General features: G+C 42.0%; 2 protein-coding genes across 15 annotated transcripts in view; one reads left to right on the forward strand and one right to left on the reverse strand.

The window, feature by feature from the left end:
* The window catches only part of LOC6543875 (collagen alpha-1(XVIII) chain), a 63,626-nt gene that overhangs the window by 32,116 nt on the left and 18,548 nt on the right, over positions 1–12,962 (reverse strand). For 4 of the 14 annotated variants that reach the window (XM_015157933.2, XM_001971474.3, XM_026976526.1 and 1 more), the window contains exon 2: positions 10,696–10,968. The exons of the other annotated variants lie outside the window; for them this stretch is intronic. In XM_015157933.2, coding sequence (XP_015013419.1) covers positions 10,696–10,845 — 150 coding nt within the window. In that variant the 5' untranslated portion in view covers positions 10,846–10,968. The remainder of the gene's footprint in view (positions 1–10,695; positions 10,969–12,962) is intronic. 14 annotated transcript variants of the gene reach the window in all.
* Positions 3,850–4,884, forward strand: LOC6543876. The gene is made up of 3 exons (XM_001971475.3): positions 3,850–3,880; positions 3,942–4,191; positions 4,251–4,884. Exons 2-3 carry the CDS (start codon positions 3,943–3,945, stop codon positions 4,716–4,718), a joined length of 717 nt encoding a protein of 238 aa, XP_001971511.1. The 5' UTR covers positions 3,850–3,880; position 3,942; the 3' UTR covers positions 4,719–4,884.

Raw genomic sequence — 12,962 nt, forward strand, 5'->3', positions numbered from 1 at the left:
AATACGCAAATCGTTGACCCTTTTCCATTTGCCATTACCTCGAAAAACCAGAAAGGTAGACCGGCCTTCTCAAAAATGCGAGACACGTTTCACTTGCGAGTTGCAGGACCAGGAAAAGGACTCCGCAAATCCAACTCTGCGGCTATCTGGCAATTTGTCAAAAATGTGTCAATAATGGAGATCGATTGGGGCTCTTAAAAATTAACCGAAAATGGATTCGCATTCAACTCGAAATCCATGGCCAGGCAGTAAGCCTCCAATTGTCTGAATCGAAAACTTGTGAAATGACTTCAATTGATATTTCTGGGAACTAGGATACTATATTTTTTTATCAAATTTATCAAAACGGAAGAAGAATTTATGGCATTAAATCATTATCTGAGGTTTCAAGAAATTTAAATCATTCCTTCCCCTGATGAAAGTGTGTCAAGAAAGTCGCAACTCATGGATATTAAGCACTCCAAAACTGGCTTTAATTATGCATTATCAAACTTAAAGCCTAGTTTGAAATGTACTCCCAAAGCCATTGAAAGTCTGGTCCTGCCGGCACCCAACTCCCAACATTTCGCTTGTTGTGAGAGTTAAATTCTTAATTAAGCACAAATATTTAATAAGTGAAATTTACGGCATGCAGCGGCATCAAAACAAAGGAAAGCTTTAGGCATTAAGATTACCATAAACTTGTTTCCGCTGACGCTGCTCCTGTACTCTACAATTCTGAAACTTATAGTGAGGTATATGAACTATGAAGAACTTAACTTCGTAAGATAAGATCTTACTTAATATAGTTATTACATCTATTTGCTAGCTACACAAAAGTACATTTCTATGGCAATTGCTATACCAGGTGATACAATCTGAAAGCTGAATTTTCATACAGTTATCAAGGGTATTAAAAAATTCACCTCGCTTCTGTAGCAATTTGAATTTTTCGCAGTTCGCTTTACCTCTTATATAATGACAATGGCTGCCACTGCCAGGACAAGAGCGGAAACGGATGTATATATTTTCGTTGGAGGCTCCTAATTCACCCGCTTGTCTTGGTATTTGTGTGCGTGTGTGTGTGTGTGCATTTGTTGGCGGTTCTGGATCCTGCGGATTCTGCACTCGCACCCACCGAAAAAGTTATGCTCAAGTTAATAGATAATTAACCATGCAAATTGCCGCGCAACAGTTTACAGATACGGGTCTCATCCTCATTCCAACCACCAACCAACATCCCCATCGTCATCGTAATTTTCATTATCATTTTCATCCTCATCCTCATCAGCTCCCAGCTTCCATCTTCCAGGTTCAGTTTCATTTTCACCTTCAATCTCGCTGTGTCACCGTCTACATGCGTAAGCACATTGAATACCTGACTACCACCTACCTGTGCCAGGTGTCTCTGCTCGCTCAAGTACAAAAGAATTAACTCTAATTACTTTGTAATGTTGATTAAGCCTGTTAGAGCGCATTAAATATGTAAGCGACGTTTTGACATTTTCAGCATATTTGCCGGTGGCTTTTAAGTGGCAAAAACTATATGAGTTATGCGTATTTGCCACTTGACTCACCGTCCGTCCGCCTAATGTAATTTCAACTGGAATGTGGCTTCAATTATCTAACCGCACTAATGTGCAAACAATTCGATTTCAATTCGTTTTCAAGGCATTTTCAAGAGCCGCACACGAAATGGTAATGGCAATAGCCGAATAACAAAAATGCCAAATTTAAATTCAACTTTATGGCCACCGACGACAGCCGGCCGACAGTCGACAACAAACAAATGCCAATCCTGAACTCGGAACTCGGAACTCCGAACTCCGAGCTCCGAGCTCCCGGAGAACTGGGTTCTCGAGCGGGCCAAGGTACCCGGGTCATAGCATAGTTTCTAAATCACTTTCTGACAGCCATTTCGGCCCTCACTAAAAGTCCAAAAAAAGCAAAAAAAAAAAAACTGAAAAGGAAAACACCGGAGCAACGAGGATAACAATCGCAACGTCAGAAAGTTGCGCACTTTTTGTAATTTTATTTTATTTCCGTTTAAATGCGTGCCCCGCCCCCTTGGTTGCCACTTCTCACTTTTCGGATGATCTGGGTTGAGGTTTGGTGCGATTTTAAAGCTAAATTATAGCAACATAAATTTTTACGGCCCTTTCAAAAGGCGGGATTCCTTGGAAAATACGAAAATAAGGCTGCCCAGGTGCAGGACTTAAATCTCTTTACTCTGCACTTGACTCCAGAGCTCCTCTTTTTGACACTCGACGGCCGTTTCACATTTTATTTGATGCCCATTTTCATTTTTGCGCCGCTTCTTGTTTTGCATATAATCAGAATAAATTACTTTGCACATTTTGCGGCACATAAATTATTTAAGCAACGGTCGCATCAAAGCGCAGAGAGCTTATAACGCAAAATTTGTACATAACATATATGCATTCTCCAGCACATACGCATGCTTTGATTCTTGACTGTATTTAAAGTATATTAAAAAACTAAATTTCAAATAATTTTATAACCAAAACGAAAATGTTCGCTAAGCCAAATTCTATTGGTTAGCGAGTATCTTATCATAAATTTCGTTATAAGTGGAATAACATAAGTGCCTAAAGTTTACTTTTAAAAAATACTTAACACATCGTTTCTTATAAGAGGTTCTATATTTATGTAACATTATTATTAATGTACATATTTAGCTGTGGCCATGTGCAGCGAGCAGAAGTGACTATCTAAATTGCGGCAGAGAAGCAGAAAGGGAAACACAAGCCGAATATGAAAAGGAGCTGGAGCTGGGGAAGTGGAAGTGGAAAAAGTGGAAATGGAACTGAAACTGGAAAAGCGGGTGGAAAAGGGGGGACTGGGGGAGCTGGGGGATCAAGGGCCCTGTTGGGGGACCGAAAAACAATGAGACGGCAAATGCCAACCGCATAGTGACAGAATTTTTTTAATTTTGCTAAAAACCTACGACTAATTCTCAAACGAGCTGACACAAATCTCGAAAACTTTTTGCCGAGGCGTCTGTCTGCTGGTCCTTCAGTCACTTTGTCCTTCCGCCTCTCCGACTGTCACAGTGCCTTTCTGCTCGACTGTTTATCCTGTTGAGTATGAGCTACATATACATGTACAAATATACACAACTGCATACATATGCAGCAGAAGAACTCGGCAGAGAAGCTTTCGGGCTTATAGAGAAGGCAAACAAGTATTTTATACTAAATTGCTTCAGCTGGGATAATAAATTCTTAAAAAAACATATACTCCTACCTTAACTCAACCGTATTTATTAAATTATTAATAAGATGAACACATATGTTTCTATGCACAGACATAATCCCATTACGAGCACTCAAAAAATGTAGCCCATGCCTATGAAGCATATTTTCTAATAAATGTGTTAAGATGTGGTTACTCTTGTTTATTTAGGCTTTTGTGCCACTTTTCTGCTCAATGAATTTATTACTATATTTGCACCTTTCTACGTTTTTTTTTCTGACCCCAAGACAGAATACAAAAAGTAAAAGGGTTAAAATTGCATTTTATTGTGGGTCAACAAGTGCCGACTACAATTAGTTTTAAACGAGAAAAGCTGTCAAAAAATAACCAAACATAAAATGTACCATGTGAATTAAATATTTTCTGTGTTTATGTTTCAGTGTACTGGTTCGTACGTTGATTTAGACAGTTTTATAAACACAAAAGCAAACAGACAGTGACAACGTTGCGTATACGCAGCGTAAGCCGTTCTCCTCAGGCAGCTGCAGCTACAGCAAAATATGCATTATTTTAAATATATATTTTAAAGAGGATGTGCAAAACGTAGGACCTGAAAACAAGGTTGAATGCTGAAATTTCTGGGGGTCACGCGTTTTGTGAAATCTACTTCAAAGCGAAAATTTTGGTGCTAACACAGCATTACTATTCATTAAGCTTTAACTTTCTAATATATATTTTGTTTTCAGCATGTATTCTGCTAAAGTCCTAAATAAACTACTAAAGGAAGCTCCCAAAGATGCTGAAGGAAGCAAAGAGATTGCAGAGTTACGAAAACTGATCATGGAACTGATGAAACCGCGACTGGGACAACTACTTCAGATCTTAAAGACTCGCATGATTGCTACCACTCGAGATGAGTTTCAGGATGAAAATGAGGACTGGTGGCCAGATTACGAGCTCCTATCATCAAACTGGCGGGCCATCACCGATATGAATGTGAGCCATAGTCATTAAAGAATCAAAAGTAATACGAGTATTTATATATAATACTAAAGGGGTTTTTAGTCTGCACTCAGGATGCTCTGAAGGGATTACCGGATGACCTTAGGGCCATTGGTGAAAGTTTCGATTATGCCTATTCGGTAACAAAGCCCATCACTATTCGGAATAAGACAAAAAACTATATTCTAGTGGTGGAGCTCTTAGAGGACATGGAGGACTTCGTAATGCACTTCAGCCGCCTGTGCAGCAAGAATCTGGACGAGCGCAGGGACCTATACGATCTGGCTTCGATAACTAAGGACACCGGGGACAGGATCAAGGTGAAAATCTTCGATGAACGCACCTTTGTGCAGTTGCAGTCGCGAATTGCAAGCCTTAGGAACTACATAAGGGACTTCAGTGCCCTTTTCGATGTCCACTTGGAGTCCAAAGAGGAGGCTGAATTCAAGCCATTGTATATGCTGGCAAAAACCCAAGAGCCGCTCGCCACGGTTGCCACTGCTGATAAGACCCGGACTTAAGCCAGATCGATCAGGAAGTCATCTCACCGTCTATTCCCAAGGCATGGCTTCCAACGGTTTTCATTGTACAATACCCACACTGGCAGATACAGAACACAGAACACAGAAACATGACTCCCCGGCATATGGGCGGTAATAAAGAGTTCGCCTCCAGTGTATTGGAGTATCTGGGAAAGCTTTTTATGCTTCAAAGTCAATATAGTAGTGTGCCATGTACAGAGCGCACAGTTTTAAAACGGTAAGTATGCCTTTCAGTTACGTGGTCGTGTGTGGTGACACACTTGCCCCACCTTCCACCCACCACCCCACCCACTGAACAGCCCACGACCCTCTTGCCACCCACCCACGGCCCCTTGTCAATGGGCTGTTAGTTGCTCCGAGCACAGACGCCATTCAAGCGGAAATGCAGCACCGAAAGCCGGCTACGAGATGCACTGAGCGAAAAGCGTACAAATATTCGGTTGCTAAATGGTCGCCGGCTATATTATACGAAAGACATATAATTGCTCACTCCATGAGTTAGATATATGGATTGTTCAGAAAATAAGGAAAATAAAATATTTATAAATTAAATTGTGAAAAACTTACTCCCAAAGCAACTTGCGAATTGATAAGCCCTTGCATTCCACTGATTTTCTCATTAAAATCACAAAATTCGTAGTTTTCTTTCGCCGTGTGAGTTCTATGAACGGCACACGGCAACGAAAAAAGAGCCAGAACCATAGCCGAAGGCAGAAACCTCCATGTGAAGTGTGTCATCAGTTTAAGGTTTTTGTGGGCAGCACTCACACACACACACAGACGGCAATCCACTCATACCAACACGCCGGGCACGCACACAGATGCACAGGCACATGCACAGGCACATGCACAGGCACAGATACAGGCTCAGAGGGCCGGAGAAAGCGATACGAAATACGGAGCTCCACTCACGAGACCGAGCAGCCCGTATTTTCATAATAAACAAATGGGTTGTACGGTTGGTTGGCTTAACTTTCGGGCTGCCAGCAAGTCGCAGATAGCAGATAGCGACAGCCACCGCTCCGCATTTGTTAGCGCAAATCAGTGCTATTTATATTGCGGCAATGGGAAGGTGGTATATGGCATGGCGTGGCTTATCCTAGGCATGTCTCCCGCCATATCTGAGGTAGCAAGTCAAATCCCCACGCCCCGGGGGCATCATAGTGCGTGGTGCTTGTCAACACGCTTGCCAACTGCAGTTCTCGCCGGCGAGGGTTGCATCCAATTTGCTGAGCAGCGGCCATAGTGACGCACTCACACAGATACTCTCGGATGCAAATGCAGATGCAGCCGCACTTGGGCAAAAACTAACCCGCCAGCTAGCTATTTGCAATACTTATAGCGTGAAGGGTAACATTTGTTCTCAAATTACAATTTTTCGGAGTGGTAAGCCAAGAGTATCTACTAACAATCACATTGCCTCAGGATTCTGAGATAGTAGATACCAATTTGATCTTACTATGATACATGTCATTTAAATGCATAATAGGATATCAAATGGTTATCTTACCCAATTATTTATTAAATTTATCTAAAATTTGCAGCATGCGGGCTATCAGCAGAAGTTGCAATCTGGAGGGAGCAACTTCCGTTGCAGGTTGTCAATGCAACAAGTTCAAGGAGCGAAAACTTTCCGCTGCCTATCGCAGCGTCGAAACCGCAAGAGTCGGCTAAAAGTTGCGCTATCCATGCCATCAAAAGTGAGATACCTACACCACCCAGACCATCGTTCTGCAACTTTTGCTCTGTTCTGGCTTCTGGTGCGGCACAATAATAAATTTATTACGGACTCTTTGGCGGGGCGTGTCGACGTCGTCATCGAGCTCCAAGTTAGCCTTGGATTTCTATACGATACCTTGGGTGCGTGCAACACAAACTCCTGCCATTTGGTTGCTAACCCGTAGTTATAGTGGCATGCTGCGCTTTAATAAAATATTATCATAAACGTAACGGAAGCTAGTTTTTCATATGCTTATATTCCCAGACCGTGGAAGAAGCTTTCACAAATATCCGTATTTTTACTCCGGTTGTGTTTCTTTTCTCCGCCTTGCAGGATAGCAACGGGTGTAATATGTTTTCATAAATCAAATGTACGGAGCGTTGCTCAATATTTAATGTTTTGCCTTTCGCAATTTATACACATCAGGAATGTGGGGATTAAATTTGAATTTATCTGAAGTAAGGCCGTAGAGCACGACACTCATGAATATGAAAATCGTTTCCTTTAGTCAGCTCGAGACTTTATTTTAGTCAAGAAAGAAGCTAGTTTTCAGACCATTGACTTTGGATCAGCTTCTATTTAGTGCAGAAAATGAAATACTTTATAAATGCCTTTTTAGAGACAGAATAAGGAATTTAATTTTGAAATAAAATATAGCAATCGAGTTTCAGGTTTATTTGCTAGTAAACAGTGATTCGATTCCCAGGAATTCGCCACTGGTATTTTGTTTCTGTTTTAGACGGAAACCTTCCTTCTGCTGCTGAGGCACTCGGATATTTTTATAATTTATTGCCAGCCACGAATGCACATATACTTGTGTGTATGTACCTGTGCATTTGTCTACGTAAATCTAGGGGAATGCTTTTCCGGTAGTTTTTTATTGCTCAATCGAGAATGGGATAGTGGATGTGAGTTAATGGTTGGCTACTTTCTTTCCCTTCCGCAGAAATGTCGATGGATTGGGTTCCTTCGCAACATGTCTGAGTGCGGGTGTGAATTGCGTTTTTATGCCCACAAGGATACCACATAATAAATGCCTTATTAATTGGAAATGCGCAGCAGGATTATCGACTTATACCTGTTGTAACACAATGCTCGTCAGCCCATAAATGTCCAATCGACGACTTTCGGCGAGTCGGATCGGTAAATGCATTAACTATAATTGGCTTTCGCCTAATTTCGCTTTTGGGTAATTAGGCACTAATGAAACCTAATAGACCTCGCCCTGCCTCGAAAGCCACATATCTAAGCCTCGGGAATTCGGAGAAATCAGTCAATAAGCTCTACTACCGCCGGCAGTGGATAACCACCTCGTATTAAACAAGGACAAATTGCCTGTCAATCTACGTGTAATTTTTATAAATTTCCAATTGTGCACCAGGCGTTTTTTCCTTTCGTTCTCCACCGATTTTCCCCACCCTATTTTTTACCACCATTTTTATCGTGGGGTCGTAATTAACAGCACCAAGGAAACTAGGAAAATAGCGACAACAGCGGGGGAAAGCGTGTGTAATGGAAGTCACTGCTAATGAACCCAACGCCGGTTGCTAGTGGGTGGTGCTGGGCGAAAGTGGGTGGTTGCGGGCGCCATTTAGTGGGTGGTGCCAGGTGAGACAGCCCATGCAGAAATGGCTTTATTAACTGCCTGGCTACAACTCGTGCTCCTTGTTTTAGATTTTTATTGCTAAACTTTGTTTCTTTGCTTGCTGGGCTTGATTCCATTTTCGCGTTCAACACATATATTTGGTTAGGCACTGCGAAAAATAATCGTGAAAGTCATATAAAAATAATCATAAGGAAACTGATCCAAGCCAAATTAACTTCAGATACAAGGTAACTTTTTTTTTCTATGTTTCTTTCTGTGGCGGTATGTTTTCCCATGTACAAATGGTAATTGAAAAACAGCAAAATAGAGCCATCGACTGTGTTCCATATCGAAGGCAGTCGTTAACGCTTGTCGACTTTCACTTCGCTCGTTCTCATGCGACACTTTGAATGTTTTAAATGGTTTTTTATTGCCTCGCCCCGCGCCACTTCCTCGTTTTCCGCGAATCCCCGCCTGTATCCTTGTATCCTTGTATTCGCCCTCGTCCTGCCTCGCTGCTGCATAAAATTAGTTTAATCACTGTTTTCAGACTCGCAGGGGGTTGGGGCAAGGGGCAGGTGAGAGCGAGCCAAACCCATAGGTAAGCGTAAATAATGTCAAAGCAGTGCAACTCTGGGAAAGGACATCGCCCAGCCCCGCCCACCAGTCACCGCCCCTTAGCCAACCAACGTGCCTGGTGTCAATAGAAACATTAACTGGGCGTGCTGACAAAATTAGCACAACAATTATGCAGGTATTAGTCGAAGTTTTCTCGTATTGTGGCTCTGTATTGGTCTCGTCCCTTTGGAAAAGGTCCTTCGGCGCGGAAACAATGGAAAAGAACGTTTGACAGGAACGAAAAGGTTCTATCAACACGGAACTAGGTGCCATTTGCTCTTTTGTCTTTTTTGAGCACATCATTTGTGTATCTTATGACAAAACTTTATAAAATGGTTGGGAAATTAGCACTTTGCAAGACGCGTTCAATTAAACACCCTTTTAAGTCATTGTATTTGACACAAAACTTTAACCAGTAGAAAGTCTTATTTGCATGTTTAGGAAACAGAGGAAACTTAATTAAGTTTAAGTGCGTTCTTCACATTCTATTAATGTGAAATGCATTGCTTTTTCCTAAATACGATTAAATCATTTCATCTCTGCTTTTCGTTAGCTCATCATAAAGTCTAAAAGTATTTTGTGGTAAACCAGTTGTGCAAGTTACATAAATGAAATTTGTATATTTAGATTCATAAACATTTTCGAAACACTGAGGATATTTACATTTTACCAGCCACAAACTGGAGACATGATGGTCTGCCATGTACTTGTGCACTTACTTCAGGAAAATCAATACATGAAAAACAAGTCCATTAAGGAGCAGCGTAAAAATACTCTGAAGAAATACCATGGGGCATTATAAAGTGCAACCCACTCATTCACCAAATGGATTCTTTCAAGCAGTCGCAAAAACTGACATTGCGTATACGCCACGTGGACAGCAGAAAAACTTAAAACGCAGCTCGTTAAACGGGACAAGAAGTACTACACCAAACAGGTGAGCGTAGCCGTGTCAGTCTTATCAATTTATCTTGTGACCGAGCGTCGGCAACAAAATGCTTATAATGTGCTCTAATAATTGCAATGTCCTTTTACTCCACTGCTAGCCAACAACAAAGGTGGACTTTCACCTGCGGGAGATGAGGCAGGTGTGCTCGACCAGAGCGAAATGTGCTGTTGTCATGAAACATTTGTCACAATAAACTTTATTTGTTTTCGTGTACTGCCTGTATGTATACGTGCACGGCAAATAATTGAATGGCAGTAATTACTGGTTTTTAATTACTTGTTTTTAATTACTTGTAATAATACTTATAAATAATTCAATCCGTTCACTGCTAATAGAAGCAGTATCCATTATAAATGTAACCTATCAACTTGTCTGCTGCATTACTATGTACATACGAAACGGAAACGATTAGGGTTAGTTTTGTTATAAAAAATAATACGCCAGTCTCTGGCATTCTTAATATTTCCGAAATCACAATAAAATGAACTTTAAAAATTTCTCAATTCTTTATAAAACAAGTGCTCAGCTTCGTTTCCTGTGTACATCCTGGCATGCTTTATTTGCTCTCCGCTCGTTGTGACTGCGACGATGTTTGCGGGTGTGTGTTTAAAAGTTTTTCCCAACTTGTTGTGTGTGCTGGTTGTTAGTTCCAGCTGTGTGTGTGTGCGGGTACGGTGTGTGTTTGGGGTGTGCGTGCTGGACGGGCATAAGCCGCGCTAGAGGCGAAACTCCCCCGCCCGAGTTGAAAGCAGCCTGGTCAGTGCAGGAGGAATCCCAGTACTGGAGCCCACACCGGTGTCATTTGTTTGCATTTAAAGGGGCAGGATGTCAAGCATTTAGCATTTACCATTTACCATTCAGTATTACACATAACACAGTTCGTAATGTTTAGATGCTTGGCGAGCCTCGTAAAGTGGTTGTGGCAAACAAAAAGGCGGCGAAATAGTGCGCCAGACACGTGTTGATAATGATTATAATTAATTGGCTAGTTCATTTTAATTAGACTGAAAAGCTATTCGGTTACAAAAAACGCAAGCCCCGCCAAACTTGTTGCGGTCGAGGCTTGTGGATTTAAGTTAGTTACCTGAATCCTAGCTGCCACCCGTTCGCCGTTGTAGCGATTGGGATTGAACCATCCCTTTGTGGAGCCCGTTACGAGGACGATGCCGAGCAGGAAGAACAGAATCAGCGCGGTAATCACGAGCTTGGCACGCGTTGATATAACCATTGCCATTTTGTACGATATTTACACGATTCCGATTCAACACCGATGCGATATGCAACACTTAAAGCACTACGAGAAATCAACGCCAAGCGAAATGAACAACAACAAACAACCGGCGACGAATAGAATTGCCTGAAAGGAAATGCATAAATTGGAATATTAATTAGCTGAGGGTGGGTATATTGCTTTGCCACCATCGCCACACACAAATGGTTTGGTTTTCGCTTCTGGTTCGATTTTAGTTCACAGTGATGGGAAGCTTATCCCTGGATTAGTGCCTTTTTAAAAATCAAGCGTTTGATTTCTAATTACACTGCATTATTTGATTTCCAAATTTCTGTTTCATTCAATACAGTTCCGTCGTTGGGCGCCATATATTGGTCTACGCTGAAGTGAGATCATTAAATTAGGTTTGTACCCTGATTTTTACCAAGGCGCTTGCCATCTCTGATTGAGATGTCGGCCAGTGTATTTGACCCGCTTGGACTTTGGCTTAGTGATATTGCTGGCTCTGATGCTGATGCCTAATGGCTTTTGTGGCCAAGTCTTAACCTTGCGAACTTCCCTTGCCGCGCCACAACGCTTCTGTCTGTAGGAAGCAGGAAGGTGCTTTCCCTGCCACAAAGCGTTTTTGTACACATGCCACAAGCACTCTCACATGTATGGCAAGGAGCTCACATCCATACCCTCGCCCACACTCACACACACTCCTCACACTCACCCTCACACGCACACGCCCCTTAACAGGCACTCGACCAAGGACCCCCGACCCTCACGCTAACTTCCTGTAAACGCTACAAATGTAATACGTTTTATTTAATTCTGCTTCCCGTATTTTTTCCTTCCACCCGTCGCTTGTCAGCGTTTTCTCACTGATTTGCGGCGCCAGGGGTGGCGGCTGAAAAATATGACTCAAGGAGGGGAAAAGGCCAACTGATACCCTTTAATGACAGATTTAAGCAGCACAAATTTGCATTAACCTAGCTCGGCGATTAACGTAAAAAAATACATCAAAAAAGGCTACTTCTATAAAAATGATACTTAAAAAATACTTCAACTCCACAATCATCACCATCGAAATGGGAAACCACAAAAAATCAGAGGTAGCACTTGAAGTAAACTTTTGAAAAAGTTAAGCTGCCAACAAGTTTAGTTGAAAAAAAATATTGAATTATAGCAATGTCAAAGGCAAGGAATGAAGCTCCGAAAATTGGTCACATGCTCGCAAGATGTCTTGCTACGACTTCTGCTACACTTTTGGTAATTTCTTTTTTTCTTGGCAACCGCATAAAGGCATAAGCCAAATGTTTTGCAGCGGGTTCTGGCGGCTATGTCCTTGAGCCAGTGCACCCCCGAAAAAACTGAAAGTAAAATGAAAATAAAATGAATAAAAAGAAGAGCAACAGCAACTTCTGCCAACCTACATAATTGCGGCAAAAGTTGGGCCAACACACACACACACACACTCACACGTACGGGAGATGCAGACATACACAGACGCACTTACACAACAACAACTTATTACGGGGCTAAGAGTTGGCTCACAAAAGTGTGCTACAGTCAGCGCATAATTACGATAATCGTGTCAGTCTAGAGCCACCAGCAGCGTCCATGGGCTCACCTTAAGTCTTTAACACCCGGCCACGCCCCCAGCTCCACCTAACACGCCCACCTTTTGGGCCACCTACGACTTGGCTCCTTCCCTTTTTCTTTTCTTTTTTTTTTGGGTGGGAGTGAAGCCAACCAGTTATTGAGTCAACGAGTCGGCGGCGGCGTAACACAAAGTTTTGTGCGCGCCCAAAAAGTGGAAGGCCAAAAGGAAACTTTTTTATGCCAAGTCAAGCGACTGGCCCACACCTCTGGTTTGGATCCACCTATACTCCCACCCTTCTAAACTTGGCATTCTTCACGCAGCATTAAAATTCTGCGACTGCAGGCACACTGGCGCGGAGTTTAAGCTTAAAGTTTGACGCGGTTCAAGTTTTCTAATGAAATTACCTTCTCCTTGGCCCTCAGCCTTACTTTTAATGAAAAGGGGCAAGCTTGTGCTGAGAGAAATAACAAAAAAAAGCTGGTAGTGCGATAAGAAGGAAATTTCATATCTTTTGCCAAATTAAGTACACAAA

Source organism: Drosophila erecta, unplaced genomic scaffold, assembly GCF_003286155.1.
Source record: "Drosophila erecta strain 14021-0224.00,06,07 unplaced genomic scaffold, DereRS2 tig00000021-arrow-pilon, whole genome shotgun sequence".
Classification (NCBI taxonomy): Eukaryota; Metazoa; Arthropoda; class Insecta; order Diptera; family Drosophilidae; genus Drosophila; species Drosophila erecta.